At 36.5% G+C, this 15,919-nt stretch overlaps 1 protein-coding gene across 1 annotated transcript; it reads left to right on the top strand.

Annotated features, from left to right (window-relative positions):
* The first annotated feature begins 7,670 nt into the window (after positions 1-7,670).
* Positions 7,671-15,108, top strand: tax1bp3 (Tax1 (human T-cell leukemia virus type I) binding protein 3). The gene is made up of 4 exons (XM_039667386.2): positions 7,671-7,982; positions 8,748-8,867; positions 10,832-10,909; positions 14,245-15,108. Exons 1-4 carry the CDS (start codon positions 7,944-7,946, stop codon positions 14,383-14,385), a joined length of 378 nt encoding a protein of 125 aa, XP_039523320.1. The 5' UTR covers positions 7,671-7,943; the 3' UTR covers positions 14,386-15,108.
* The last annotated feature ends 811 nt before the right edge of the window (positions 15,109-15,919 follow it).

Raw genomic sequence — 15,919 nt, 5'->3', positions numbered from 1 at the left:
GGATTTTTGGTCCAATTTTTCGTCTGAATTTTATGACTATTGTATTTCCATTATTAGTGAAACTGCAGGCTTTGTTTTACTGGTCAAATACTTCAGGTTTAATAAAAGCATTACCCTTTGAATAAGAAGTACACTTTAGAATACTTTTAAAATTAGTACTTAGAATATAAATGATATACTTTAAAAGAATAAACTTAATTGCAAACTAAATGTAATGTTTTCAGACACTTAAAGGGGTTATTCATATTCAAGTTGATTGTACTGAAATGTGTTGGCAGTGTCTGTACACAACCATCAGATAATGATAAGCATCTATCCAGTGTTTTTGTTTAAATCTCCTTATATGTTTTCCCCTGCCTCAAACTGAGCCGTTCATGACATGAAACTGAAACGTACATGACATTTGTCCACTGGTGTGACTGTCCGGGGTAACGTTCCTCATCTTAAAACTACTTTAATTAATTGAAAAATAAGTCTAAACACATTAAAATACTTGAATAGATATTATAGTAGTGTTAACTTATGGAAACTAAAGGATATATGTCTTAAGGTCCCCATTTAGAATAATTATGAAATTACATTTTGTACGCAAAACTGGTGTCCACCTGGTGTGAGTGTGTACAGTAGACCTCACTGGAGCACATGAACTGCACCAGTGGTGGAATGTAACGAAGTACAAATACTTTGTTACTTTACTTAAGTACATTTTTCACGTATCTTTACTTTACTTAAGTAGAATCAATAGTGCATACTTTTTACTTTTACTTCGTTACATTTTGCAGCAATTATTTTACTTTCTACTCCACTACATTTCTACAACTTCTGTTACATTTTCATTACATTTTCTGTGAAATGGTCTCGTGTAATATACGTTTGGTTAGGATTATGGCAAGCCAAGAGGTTCAGAATTACACCATAAATTAATCGCGTTTACTACCAAACATAGTTATTAACATATAGTAACCGGATAAGCATGGTGTATATTGCCTAATTGCAAGCTTGTTTCGGAAATGGTGACAACAATTTTTTTCCCATCATTATTGAACATCATTATAGGAATATTAGGTTGAACGAGATAGAATTAAATGTTTTATTAATCATTAGAAAATAGACATTAAGAAAATAAATTATGCAAGTACTTTTACTTTTAATACTTAAAGTAATTTAAAATCAGGTACTTTTTACTTTTTACTTAAGTATGGTTGTCATTGTGTTATTTCTACTTTTACTACAGTAAATATTTATCTGGTTATTTGTACTTTTACTTAAGTACTGAGATTCAGTACTTCCTCCTCCACTGAACTGCACACAAGATGAGTTCTGTTTCAAATGTTTTGATAATATTGCTATTTGTGCACTGCTGGAAATGGGATTCATTATGCAGTCCTTTGATGTGATGTAATTTAAGTATTGATCTGAAATTTTTCATCAATTTATATTGATTGACTACTGAAAAAACTGTAAACATTAACAATGTTAGTCAGGATTGAAGACTGTCTCTCATATAGCTAGGCTGCAAACTGGCCTTGATCTTGAAAACTTCCACTGGTGTGACAGCACTGTCCTATAGTGTGACATGGAAATGGCTAGCCTGGCATGCCAGACCTACATCATGTTCATGTTAGGTCTGGGAACTCATCATTGACAGGGCTCAATCGGAGCGGCGGGATCTCTCTGCACGCAATTAGATAGCGCTACAACCAGAGCAACGAAGAAGGTGACGGCTGAGTCCCATGTGGAAAAATGTTAACAGTTTACTGAATATTAACAGATACATTTTAGTTTTTAAATACATATTGAGTTTGAGAGATTGCATTTGTAACAAAATATGCATGTTCAAACCATACCTCAGAGAGATATCATGGAATGTAATCACAACTATTTTTAACCCCCCAAAAAAGTGGTTATATTGTAAATATAGACTTTATTTAACATGTACAATTTTAATAAATTGTTTTAAAAATACAAATTTTGTAATATCTAAGAAAAAAGTAGTGGGTCCTCAAATTCTGTGATGTAACATCAATGGATGTCACCCCTTGAATAAATGGGGGGAAATCTGTTTGTACTACTTCCTGTTTGTAAAAGTCATTGCAGGTGCTGTTTGATCTAAGGGGTGCATGGGGAGTACATTCTTTCTTATTCATTTGGTTAAAGTTAGCTAAATTCCTGACAATATCATGTGTCACACATTATTAGTGTCTGTAGTGTTATGTTGATAACTTGCAGATTTTACATATTTTAATCAACATTTCGATAATACTTATTAATATTTCCAGAATATCCCCTGATCTTGAAATCATCATGATGGTAGCCTCCATTTTAGAAAAGTCTGGATTTAGGCTTATTTGTCTGTGGTGTTACTGTCTGTGGTGTTACTGTCTTTCCTGGTAACACCAGACTCTATAGTAACTCCACAGACAATCTACCAGTAATGGTGTATTTTTAATAAAACACATAGGACACCAGTAATCTAATTGTATCTCTCTTGTCAGGTATGGCCAGATTAACTGCTGCTGAAAAGCAGTGTCTTTAAAGACAGTGTGGAGATGCCGACCCAGTTCGAAGAGCAGAGTTCCTTCAAAAGAAACGGCAGACCCATTTAAAAAAACATTCAGTGCAAAACAAGACTGAGAACAGGAGATCTCCCAGAGAGGGGAAAGAGAGCAGCAAGGAAGAACTGGAGAATATATAAGGCAGAATACAGGGCAAGAAGCAGAATGAGATTTATTCACTGAAGATGTTTCCTATTTTAATTTTTTATTTTTATGTTTTGTATTAAATAAGTTTGTGGATACATTATTTATTCACTGTAGATGTTCTGAAATTTTTTTTGTTGTTTAATGTTTTGTGTTAAATAGGTCTGTGGATAGGCCTACATGTTTTATTCACTAATGATTTTCAGATTTTTTTATTCTTTATTGAAACAAATTCAAACATTGTGATTGCAACAAAATCCATTGTGCAGACAATTTTTGACAATTTTTTAATATTTGTTAATGCAGTTTTTGTTTAAATGTTCTTTTATCAGAGCAATTACTTCTTGTAATCCTTATCCTACTCATGATGAATTTCATTATTTTGCTCAAACTTTTTGTCATTAAACCTTTTATGCCGACATTTCTTCCTTCAGAGCCATTCAATCTTAGAATTTAATGTTTTTAGACTGTAAAGTGGGTTTAACTGGGATTACTGCATATGAGCCCTCTACAGCACTGGCTGAAACGCTGTGTGCCAGCCCATGTGTGGCGGTAGAGGTAGGCATAGATTTTTGGCATTTTTTTTAAATATTCGGCATCAGCCAATATCCAAGTATATCAAGCCGATTATTAGTCAGGCGCATCTGTGGGCAGCCTAGTGTTGTCGTGGAACACGTGTTTGACGCACGCTGCCGCTAGTGTCATTTTCCAGCCGAGTGAGCAGCAGACCTATAGACCATTTCAAAAGATGTAAACAACACTGGTCCAGAAACACTTCCTGTTTCAGTTTGTAACTGTTTTCTTTATTTCACATGTAAAGAAAACATCTTAAAGATGTTGGTTTAACTTTTTGATTCAATTTTAAATGTTCTGTTGGTTGTATTTTATCCCAGCTTTTATGTAGTGTTAAAAAACTGAAACAGGAAGTGCTTCTGGACCAGTGTTGTTTACATCTTTTGAAATGGTCTATATGAACGTGTTCATGAACAACTCTGGCCGTTAGTTAGTAGCTGGATGAAACATGGTTAAAATGCTGGCCAAACAGTGTAAAGTGTGACTGTATTTCACTGTAGATTAAAAGGTCCAACAGCGGGATGCATTTAAAGTTTTTGTTTTTGTCGTTCAACAGCAATTTACTATGAAATACGTTATTGTTAGAAGTTAAATTAAATAAAATATAATAAATCTTATATATATATATATATAATTAAATAATTTAAAGTTTTTTTCTTCTTTTTTGTGATAATTAGGTTATGTCCATTTGTCTTTGTCCGTCAACAAACAAAACAAACCAAAAATACATGTTTCGGGACATTTTTTGAGAGGATAAAATGTTTTTGTTGAGAAAGTTTGTCTATGTTAAGTAATTATTTCTTTTACATTTTTTCTTTTTTAAATAGAGGTTAAAAACCAAGCAAATATCGGCCAAAATAAATCGGCAGCATTAATCGGCCATCGGCCGACCCGGATTTCAAAAGATTGGTATCGGCCTCGGCGTGAAAAAAAACATATCGGTCGACCTCTTCTCAGGACGCCTGCCAATTATGGTCAACCAGGGCTGCATAAGAGCCCTGGCTCCCTGGAAAGCCCCGACTGCTACCAGTCGGGCGTGACAATGGGTGTGGCCTCCAGGAGGAAGGCAATTTTCATGGACGCCACCAACCTAGGTTGGGGGGTGCTGTACAAGGGTGAGCCTGTCTCCAGCTTCTGGTCGAGCCTGGAGAAGCGCTCACATACCAACAGCCTCGAAATGAGAGCAGTCTGTTTAGCACTAAAAGTGTTTCTGCCAGACCTGGGAGAACAACGCGTCTTGGTACGCATGGACAACATGTTGGTGATGTCCTACATAAATCGCCAGGGCGGCCTCAGATCGGGCAACCTGTCATGGTCAGAAACCTCGTCTTCTAGGCAAAAGCCTACCTGCTCTCTCGGAGAGTTGCTCACATCCTGGGCATCCTAACTCTGGGTGAGGACATGCTGTCTCAAGACAACACTACCCCCGGCGAGTGGTCTCTCAACCCACAGATGGTCCGTCTGATCTAGAGTGTGTTTGGCAGGGCAGAGATCCCCCTCTTTGCCTCAGAAAGCAGCACTCATTATCAAGGACCTCCATCTCTCTTGCAATAAACTGTTTGTAACCCTCAGGTCAGGCAGACGCCTGCGCTGTCATGAAACACGCACAGAGAGGATGGGGAACAGTTTTTTCCCTGTGGAAATCAGAGCCTTGAACTCTGCACTCTGAACATTTTTTTAACTTTTAATACACTTTCAACATTTTTTAACCCAGCCATTGAATTTTAACATTTGTACATCTGTCTAGTTTTAACTTTAGATATTATAGTATTCTTTATTTCTAACTATTGCAAACTGACTGCATACTATTGCACATGTAAAATAGTCATAAGCATAATTTAATCATTATAATTTCCACTATAACTTAATTGTATTGTATTTATTGTATTTTTATTTTCTTCTACTTCAATTGAGCACAGAAGTACAGTACGTCACAAAAACATTTCACTGCACATCTTGTATGAGTATGTGACAAATAAAAACCTTTGAATCTTGAATCTTTGAATCATACAATAAGATTCCATTTTTATCATTAACTAAGGTTAATACAAGTTGTAGAAGTTTGTTAACTTCAACATTTATTAATTTATTTGAAATTGAGTTTAAATAATTTCATCTGTTATTACCTTAGTTAATGTACTATGAACTAACATGAATATAAAGTTACAATTGTTTACAAATGGACTTGCAAAGTGTTACCTATGAAATGTACGTATGTTTCTAGGTTATAGCAAACGAAACCTGTAATATTTTCTGTATAAGTTTTAATATATTCATATTAATAAATGTATTTAATTTAACACATTTCAGTTCAGCACTGTTTTATTGTGAGTGTTATGTTTGGTTTTAATCCAGTATCCATTTAAAACAATATCACTGGAATTATTGATTATCGGCATGTACAATCGGTATCGGGTAAAATCCGCTATCGGTTGACCACTAGTAAAAACGCTGTCTCGCAGTTGCTGAATATTGCAGAACAACTGTTGCTACAGCCCTGTCACTTCTACATTGTTACTGTCACAGTGTCTGGTTTGTGTTTCCCTGGGTATCCACTAGAGGTCCTCTTACCCCACCAGGGCCCCAGACTTTTTCCCCTCCGTCCTGGAACCGTCCTGAAATCGAGTTGTCCCGCCAAAGACTTAGGCCTACAGGTTCTCAAAAAATGTGCATATTGTGATAAAGTTAATTATTTTCCATAATGTAATAATATAAAAATTTAACTTTCATATATTTCAGATTCATTGCACACCAACTGAAATATTTCAGGTCTTTTATTGTTTTAATACTGATGATTTTGGCATACAGTTCATGAAAACCCCAAATTCCTATCTCAAAAAATTAGCATATCATGAGGTTCTCTAAACGAGCTATTAACCTAATCATCTGAATCAACTAATTAACTCTAAACACCTGCAAAAGATTCCTGAGGCTTTTATAAACTCCCAGCCTGTTTCATTTCTCAAAAGCGCAATCATGGGTACGACTGCCGACCTGGCTGCTGTCCAGAAGGCCATCATTGACACCCTCAAGCAAGAGGATTAGACACAGAAAGAAATTTCTGAACAAATAGGCTATTCCCAGAGTGCTGTATCAAGGCACCTCAGTGGGAAGTCTGTGGGAAGGAAAAAGTGTGGCAAAAAACGCTGCACATCGAGAAGAGGTGACCGGACCCTGAGGAAGATTGTGGAGAAGGACCGATTCCAGACCTTGGGGGACCTGCGGAAGCAGTGGACTGAGTCTGGAGTAGAAACATCCAGAGCCACCGTGCAATGTGTGTGTGCAATGAATCTAAAATATATGAAAGTTTAATTTTTATCATTAGGCCTACATTATGGAAAATAATGAACTTTAACACAATATGCTAATCTTTTGAGAGGGACCTGAATATAGTTCATTCCTGCTTCTTTTTTTATGTTCTGAATTATATATATATATATATATATATATATATATATATATATATATATATATATATATATATTATCCCCATTATTAATAAAAATATTCCTAATACTTTTTCCAATTATGTCTTCTCCATTCATAAATAAAATCCCCATGAACAACTTTTAGGTTTGTGGTTGAACAATTAACCACCAGTAATTAGGTTTTAACATTGGAATTGTTGATAAACTTGTAGAATTGAAACTAAACTAAAACCTTGTGAAAGTGCAGCAGGTAATTTCACTATTCAGCATTCAGCATTGTGTGTTTTGTAGAAAAAGATGAAGGTGGCTTACAATGAATATATGCCAAAAACATAAACATGTCTCATTGTGTTTTAGTACCAATCTGATTGAAGTTATAGCTAGCAAAAGAAAATGGCAAATCAAAACTGTAACTTTATTATGGCACCACAGATATTACAAGACCATCACAGAAAAACAGAACATAATTAAAACTTCGGTGCTGTAACGTCTTGTTTACTCAGGCCTTAAATAGAAGTAAGTCTACGGGGCTGCAGCTGGATGCTAATGGGTAAATAGGCCACTGGAAAAAATGTTTGCCTGGCTGTAGCCTAGCTATGTCACGACACAAAGTTCAGACAATTGAGCATACATATTTATTTTAAAAGAAAAGAAAAAAAGAAACTTGACTTTACAAAGAAAACAGTTAGAAAACATTTTCTGTGTTCGAAGAACAACGTTACACTATTTCCTGTGGCGCTTTAACACAAACTCGTGAATATCCATGTAACAGCTGCTAAGCTCCAACGAAATTCTCAAACACCGTCAGTATGAGCATAGCATAGTGCACAATCGGCGCACGTTATCGGCAAGTCCAAAAATAAATTACGAAGGACTTTCTCTTCTTCCGTATAACACTGTCATCTGCTGGTGGTTCTTGTCTATGTGGCAGCCGTGTATACCAGTGAATTATAATTATAGTCGCATCAACGTTTTGACAATGACATGCTCAACTCAACTGACAAATATGATTAAGCAAATGAATTAGTCTACTCTAGAGACGAATAATAGTAAAGAAGTGGATGCCTTGGGCAGGCCAGGGGTGTGTTTAGTGCAGCCCAGCCCAACATTCAAGTCAAAGGGGAGGAACCTAACACCCTCAACTCACTCACATTATTATTATCTATGATTATTATCAGTGAACAATCACTGAAATAAACACCCAGGAGAACAAACAGGGAATAAAAGTTTTAACGAGCAGAAAATGTCGTTCATACCCGGTCAGCCTGTCACAGCTGTTGTGGTGAGTTTGCGATCAGTATGATCAAAGTTTTAGCATGTAAAGCTTCACTAGCATTGTGTGCGGTGCTTTGGTGGTTTTTAACTCTGACAGTGATCCATTTGATATCGTTTGACTGAGAAAGTGGTTAATTTAAACAATAGTGTTCCCCCAACACGAATCTATGATATAACAGGACAGTTTAGTTGAATTTAAGCTAACAATTGATTTAATGGAAATTGTTAGCATGCTAGGCTAACGTTAGCCAGGGGCGGACGAAGTGAACAATAGTTTTATTTATAAATAATTGGTTATATTAGTTTCTATATTTAGATTATAAATAATTGTTGTGGGACACAATATAACGAAACCAAATGTTTTAAGAGTAAAATACAGCTAAACCAGAGAGTGCATGTGGTCAATAATTATACGTTTAATTGTTTAAAAATGCTGTTGGAATGAGGCATATATAATTGTACTTAGCTCATTTGGGGGATCCAATTAATACAAAAAAAGCACTAAAGTTGGGGTTTAAATGTCCAAATTTGAATTGTTCTGATGTCACTCAGGTGTGACGTAATCAGGTGTGGTTCATGTGTTTCAGGTAGGTAGTGCTGCCATATATGGTCATAAACAGCTGTGCTGTAGGATGTATATGGTCATAAACAGCTGTGCTGTATGGTGTGCCGCCTACCTAGACAGCATTTTTGGTTATCAGCCTTTTTTGATAGCTAACTACATTTTGAAACATAAACTTAGTGGTGTGCCTGTTTTCTCTCTTTATTTCAGCAACGAATTGAGATCCAAAAACTACGGGAAGGCGATAATTTAATACTAGGATTCAGCATTGGAGGGGGAATCGACCAAGATGCAAGCCAGAATCCATTTTCTGAAGACAAGGCAGACAAGGTGAAAAATCATGTTTAGTAAACTTAATTCTAGTTAGAGTGAGGCATTTTTCCTTTCTGCTGTCTGTGTCTTTAAAGTGACTAGATGTCTGAAATGTAAACGGGGCATTTCCTAGTTCAGTGATCAAAATAGCATTGAAATCGGACACTTTTTAATCAAAAAACGGGACAAATAAAAAAAAAATGTATATGTTTGTTTCCTGTTCTTTTATTATGGTTAATAAATTATGATGATTACATGCCAAACAGACTTCTTGAATACATTTAGGCTAATCAAAATCGCACTATGAAAAATAGTAACTATTGCAAAGAGCAAAATAGATCAAAACTATATAGTAACAAAATTATCACATTACAAAACCACATTACAAAAATATAACATAATATATACGACTTATAAGATAAATAAAAACTAACTTTTTTTTACATTTTCTAATTCTATTCAGTCTTGTCATTTTCACAAACTTAATATACTCTACACTAATTAATGTTGTTTTCTAATGTTATTTTATGTCTGTTCTTTTGGAAGTGGATCTTTACACCATAGTTAAGCTTACTGCATTGTGATGGACTTTTGGGAAAGTTTAAAATTGTGTGTAAAACAATCCCACATCGTGTTATCTAGTATACATGTATTTTGAAATCTCAGTTATTATCAATGAAATAAAAAAATGGGGACAATATATTCTTGCGTGTTTTTTAAAAAAAAAATTGTTGTGGGTATCGTACTTTTATTATATCTGTTGTATTATGATATTTGCGGGGCAAACTGATTCTAACAAAAACAAAAAATAAAGTGCCCTGACATATACAAACACAAAAAGTATAGTTTCAACATGAATAGTTCACATCGAGGGCTTGGAGCCAGAGGGGCGTAAGTGGCATTTTGGGCGAATATGAGTTCTTGATATCATAAAGAAAGTACAGGTCTTGATGAGTTCTATCCAATGGTGACAAATAATCTGGTTTCAAATCAAACTGTATTGAATTAAGCAACAAAACAATAAACACCTGACACAAAAATGTGAGTAATATTTGGAGCCAGAAGAGAGTAGGTCCACTTATGCCCTTCTGGCTCTGAAAAATACATGTTGGATCCACATTTTTGTTCAGAGCCAGAAGGACGTAAGTGGGGTGGTGATGGAGCAGTGGATAAGACGCATGCCTTTGGTGTGAGAGTACCTGGATTCGAATCCACTGTGAGACACCAATGTGTCCGTGACCTCTGACACATAGGCCTATAGCAATTGTAAGTCGCTTTGGATAAAAGCGTCAGCTAAATGTATAATGGAAGTGTATTTGGTGCCCTAAAACAGCATTCAAAATGGCTGACACGACTGCAGACATGGAACTGTCTGAGGCAGAAAAGATTGATGAATATTATTAAACAAACTGATGAATCGAAGAAGTTGAAGATGAGTCAGAGTTGTTTTTGAATGCATTTCCTCACAAGAGTGATGACAGTAAGACAAAATAATGTCGTGAGAGCCTTACCTTGTTAGCCTATTCTAGCCTAGCATGGCTAACGTAAAAGGGATAGATCACTTTGAAATGAGATGTGGGTGTCTCTGTTTTCAGCAGTAGTTTCAATTTTGATATTATTAGGTCAAACCGTTCTTGTCTGTCATATAATGCAGGTCGTATGGTCACCACCTCAAAGAGCATGCACAGAGAAGTCCAAATTAAACATGATTTAATGACTCATAAATGTAAGTACACATTGATGGCCACATAATTCATGCTACAGTGGCAGTGTGTGAGTGTAGCTTGTGTTGCCCCTCCCTCTATTGGTGAAAATGATTACTAAACCATTGCTCTGGTAATCAGCAGGCTGTGTTGCTCTTGGTCAGGCTTTTTGTCGTATAATGTGGGCGTTTTGAACGTTCTGTAAAACAGGGACATTTCCAGGGACTGTCCGGTTACCCTAATTCAGAGGTGACCCTTGTAACTGTTTTTATTTCACAGGGAATCTATGTCACACGTGTGTCTAAAGGTGGACCTGCAGAAGTGGCTGGTCTAAGGATAGGAGACAAAATTATGCAGGTGAGAGGCACAAACCTGTCATCCGTGTTGTAATGTTTTTTTTTTTTTTTTCAAAAACATGATTTTGTCAAAACAAAACCTGATAAAAACTAAATGAATCTCCACAAGAGGGAGCTGTGACATTATTTTTTTGTCTGGTTTTTTTTTTATTATTATTTTGTGACTTTTTACTTTTACTAAAGTGCGCCAAGGTACTGATCGAGAAATGTTTGTTTTGTAATTTTATGTACACTCACCTAAAGGATTATTAGGAACACCATACTAATACTTTGTTTGATCCCCTTTCACCTTCAGAACTGCTTTAATTCTATGTCACATTGATGGTGCTGAAAGCATTCTTTAGAAATGTCGGCCCATATTGATAGGACAAGATCTTGCAGTTGATGAAGATTTGTGGGATGCACATCCAGGGCATGAAGCTCCCGTTCCACCACATCCCAAAGATGCTCTATTATTGGGTTGAGATCTGGTGACTGTGGGGGCCATTTTAGTGCAGTGAACTCATTGTCATGTTCAAGAAACCAATTTGAAATGATTCGAGCTTTGAGTGCATTATCCTGCTGGAAGTAGCCATCAGAGGATGGGTACATGGTGGCCATAAAGGGATGAACATGGTCAGAAACAATGCTCAGGTAGACCGTGGCATTTAAACGATGCCCAATTGGCACTAAGGGACCTAAAGTGTGCCAAGAAAACATCCGCCACACCATTACACCACCAACACCAGCCTGCACAGTGGTAACAAGGCATGATGGATCCATGTTCTCATTCTGTTTACACCAAATTCTGACTCTACCATCTGAATGTCTCAGAAATCAAGACTCATCAGATTAGGCAACATTTTTGCAGTCTTCAACTGTCCAATTTTGTTGAGCTCTTGCAAATTGTAGCCTCTTTTTCCTATTTGTATTGGAGATGAGTGGTACCCGGTGGGGTCTTCTGCTGTTGTAGCCCATCCGCCTCAAGGTTGTGCGTGTTGTGGCTTCACAAATGCTTTGCTGCATATCTCGGTTGTAACGAGTGGTTATTTCAGTCAAAGTTGCTCTTCTATCAGCTTGAATCAGTCGACCCATTCCCCTCTGACCTCTAGCATCAACAAGGCATTTTCGCCCACAGAACTGCCGCATACTGGATGTTTTTCTCTTGTCACACCATTCTTTGTAAACCCTAGAAATGGTTGTGTGTGAAAATCCCAGTAACTGAGCAGATTGTGAAATACTCAGACCGGCCCCTCTGGCACCAACAACCATGCCACGCTCAAAATTGCTTAAATCACCTTTCTTTCCCATTCTGACATTCAGTTTGGAGTTCAGGAGATTGTCTTGACCAGGACCACACCCCTAAATGCATTGAAGCAGCTGCCATGTGATTGGTTGATTAGATAATTGCATTAATGAGAAATTGAACAGGTGTTCCTAATAATCCTTTAGGTGAGTGTATTTTAAATATTCCTTTTGAATTTCTGGGTCAAATATCATTATTATTATTATAATGAATTGTCAAGTAGGCTAGACAACACTAGTCAGTTAGTGGATGCAAATACATATGTAGTAGTTTTTGGCAAATTAATGCTATGCAAACATACTAGTTTTATATAATTTTAAACTGCTACGGCAGCAGGGAAGAATGCAAGTGCAATAATTTGCGTTAATTTAATTTTAAATCTACACCGTTGAGATGGTGATATGGACATGCCTGCATTTACAGTTGTGATCTAAAGATAAGTTTAATTTACAATAATCAATCCTAAAATTCGGCATTTGTAACTTAATTTTTCGCGGCATCAGTCGCACACTCTCTCAAGCTCCGAAGATCTCCCGGTTCTTGGCTCATTTTAAGTCAGACTTGTCAATTCAGTTTGCCTAACCCACTTTGAACGGAACATTGATTCAGTAAGTTGAACTGTGACAGTTGGATCAGTCCAATAACCCAATTTGTGAATTAATAATTTGGTACGATTTTAGAATCGGTTTAACAGGTTCTTTGAAAAGAATCGTACACTGCTGTTCCAGGAATCATACACTGCTATTACGTCATGTTCACATGACAATTTCTTCAGTTCAAAATAACAAGTAACAGTATGTTTGTATGAAATGTATTGGAATAAAAAGTATGATATTATGCTTTGGAATGCAGTGGAGTAAAAGTAAAAGTTTCTCAAAATAAAAATACACTTAATATTCTATATATGACCTGGGCCAGCACAAGCTCAACTGCCGCTCTAGGCTAATGTTAGCCGCCCCCACTGCAAACTCGATCAGTGTTGGGGTAACGCATCACAAGTAACTAAAGTTATGTAATCAGATTACTTTTTTTCCAAGTAGCTAGCTACTAGCTAGTAAAGTAATATATTACTGTAAAATTGTCTCAGAAAGATATCCGAGTTAATTTTTCAAATAAGTTCCACCTGCTCACATCTGCTCTTGGCATTGTAGTGAAATTTCACTAGTGAAATAACAATGTCTGATATTTGTTAAATTGTTCTAAAATGTTCTAAAACACTTTTATGGTGCTTTTTTGGGACATTTTATTGATCAAATATGCCCTTTTTGTCTGACATTTTCCCAATGTCTTGTGTAGTGTTTGTCAGTTAGTTTAAAGAGGACCTATTTACATGTTTCATTGAAACAATGTTTGACATAATCCTCATTTTAAAGGGATAGTTCACTTTGAAATAAATTTTTCATGTGTTTTAGCTTACCTCAAGGGCATCCAAGATGTAGGTGTCTTTGTTTCCACAGTATTTTCAATTTTGATATTTTTAGGTCAAACGGTTCTTGTCTGTCAGTCATATAATGCAGGTCTATGGTCACCACCTCAAAGAGCATGCACATCCAAATTAAACATTATTTTATGACTCATTATTGTAAGTACACATTGATGGCCTAAGACACGAAACGAGCGGTTTGTGTGAGAAAACGAACAGTATTTATACCGTTTTTACCTCCTGTAACACAGCCATGTCCAACTGATCTGACGGCACTGGCGCTTCAGTCTGTGCATGGTACGGTGCAGTCCACTGCATGGTACGGTACGGCTTTCGGCTGCAGATCACTTATTGGTCAGACAGAATCGTCAGTACCAGCGTCCTTGTATTTGCGACACAAGAAACCAAACCCGCTATATTTAAATTGATCGATAACAGCGGTGGCTGTTACTGGCTGTCTATAATCCCACCCACTTTAAAGCGGTACTAAAAGCAACCGAGCTAAAGCGAACCGAACTGTGCCATGTCGAGCCGAGTCGTACCACGCAGTGGAAAAGCGAAGCGAGCCGAGCCGAACCGTACTGAGCCGTACCAAGCCAATTTTGTGTACTATCAATGTTATTTCTAGGTGAATGGCTGGGACATGACCATGGTGACACATGATCAGGCACGAAAAAGACTCACCAAGAAGAAAGAAGATGTGGTCAGGCTTCTCATCACTAGAAAATCCCTGGAGGAAACAGTCAGGCATTCCATGATGCAACACTAATGCACAACACACTCATTGAGCTAATTGAATGTCCTTATTGGTAAATCTCATGTTCAGAGCATATTTTAACTAATAAGAAACAAACAGCTTCCCTCAGCCAAAGAGCGTTGACAAGAAAGCCTTACTTGATCGGTCACCTCTGTTAAAGATCATTTGATGTATTTAACTAACTGAACTGAACCAGCGTATGTATGAATGATCACTCTCAAAGTACAATGTAAAGATTGTGGTTTGTGTTTCATAATTTGCTACACTAATTTCCATTTATCTACACTTTATGCTAAATACTACTCTATATGTACTGCATATACTCCTGAATGTATCATGGTGCCTGTAAACTCCATATCATTTCATTCATAATCTCAAGGGCTACAGTGAATTGTTCACCTCATTTCTCTTTGCTTCATCAACAAATACAGCTACATATACAATAAGTATTAACAGCCAGAATACAGCGGTACTTTAATGACCACTAATTTTTCTAACTTGTGAGAACTGTTTTTTAATTTTTTGTAAGTCTTTATCTTATAACTCTGTTTTTGTATTTAATTAAAAACCTTTTAGTGTAATATCATCTGATCAGGATTTGGCACAACAAAACACTATGGTTTTGTATTCAATAACACTTGTTTTGAAAATGTTTTTGATACAGATTTTTTTTTTTGGCATTTTGATTGTATGAAGATATATTTTCACTTAAGCGAATAAAGGAATCTTCTTGCACATGATTTGTGATTAATTGTAGTGAACGATTGAACTGAATGGAGTTTTTTCTGTCTCAGCTCTGATGCCTAATGAGTCTCTGATTGGGTCTTTGGTCAAGACTTTAAATGTCTCTGTCTTCGCATTAAGCTAGAAGATGGTGACATTTCAAAGCAATAAATCTATCCTGACCTTTTGCTGTTTGTCCAGGCAGTTTTGTACTTCAGGCTTCTTTCATCTCTTTAATGCTAGCAGGCAAAGGTGAGCACACAACCAGGTAGCTCATGATGCTGTAAAAGAGGGCTTTAAATTATAGTAAAAAAATTATAGTGCGGCAATAGATACAGTAAACATCTATATTCTGGGGCACTGGTGAGAGAGTTACTTTTTTGAACAGACTTACTTTTTGTTGAATTTGTAGATTCAATTATTACTAACATTAATTACTAACATTTTCCTTTCAAATTTAACAAATAGCATTCGGCTATCGAATATGCAGCAGGATTTGATCTAACCACCATTTGCATGTAATCGTTTAGCCGATGTTTACATGTAATCCAAAGTTTAAAGGTCCCGTATTATGCCTATTTTCACAAGATGTAAAATAAGTCTCTGATGTCCCCAGAATGTGTATGTGAAGTTTCAGCTCAACAGATAATATTTTACAGCATGTTTAAATTGTCTTTTTTTGGGGCTCAGAAAATCGTGCTGTTTTAGTGTGTGCCCTTTAAATGCAAATTAGCTGCTGCTGACGGCACAGGGGTGGAGCTTCATGAGCTCACGCTCAGTCTCTCAGGACAATTACATCTCACGGAATGATGATAATATCAGA

This window comes from Pimephales promelas, chromosome 21, assembly GCF_988280905.1.
Source record: "Pimephales promelas chromosome 21, fPimPro1.hap1.1, whole genome shotgun sequence".
Taxonomy (NCBI): Eukaryota; Metazoa; Chordata; class Actinopteri; order Cypriniformes; family Leuciscidae; genus Pimephales; species Pimephales promelas.
This window is presented reverse-complemented; position numbering and strand designations above follow the sequence as displayed.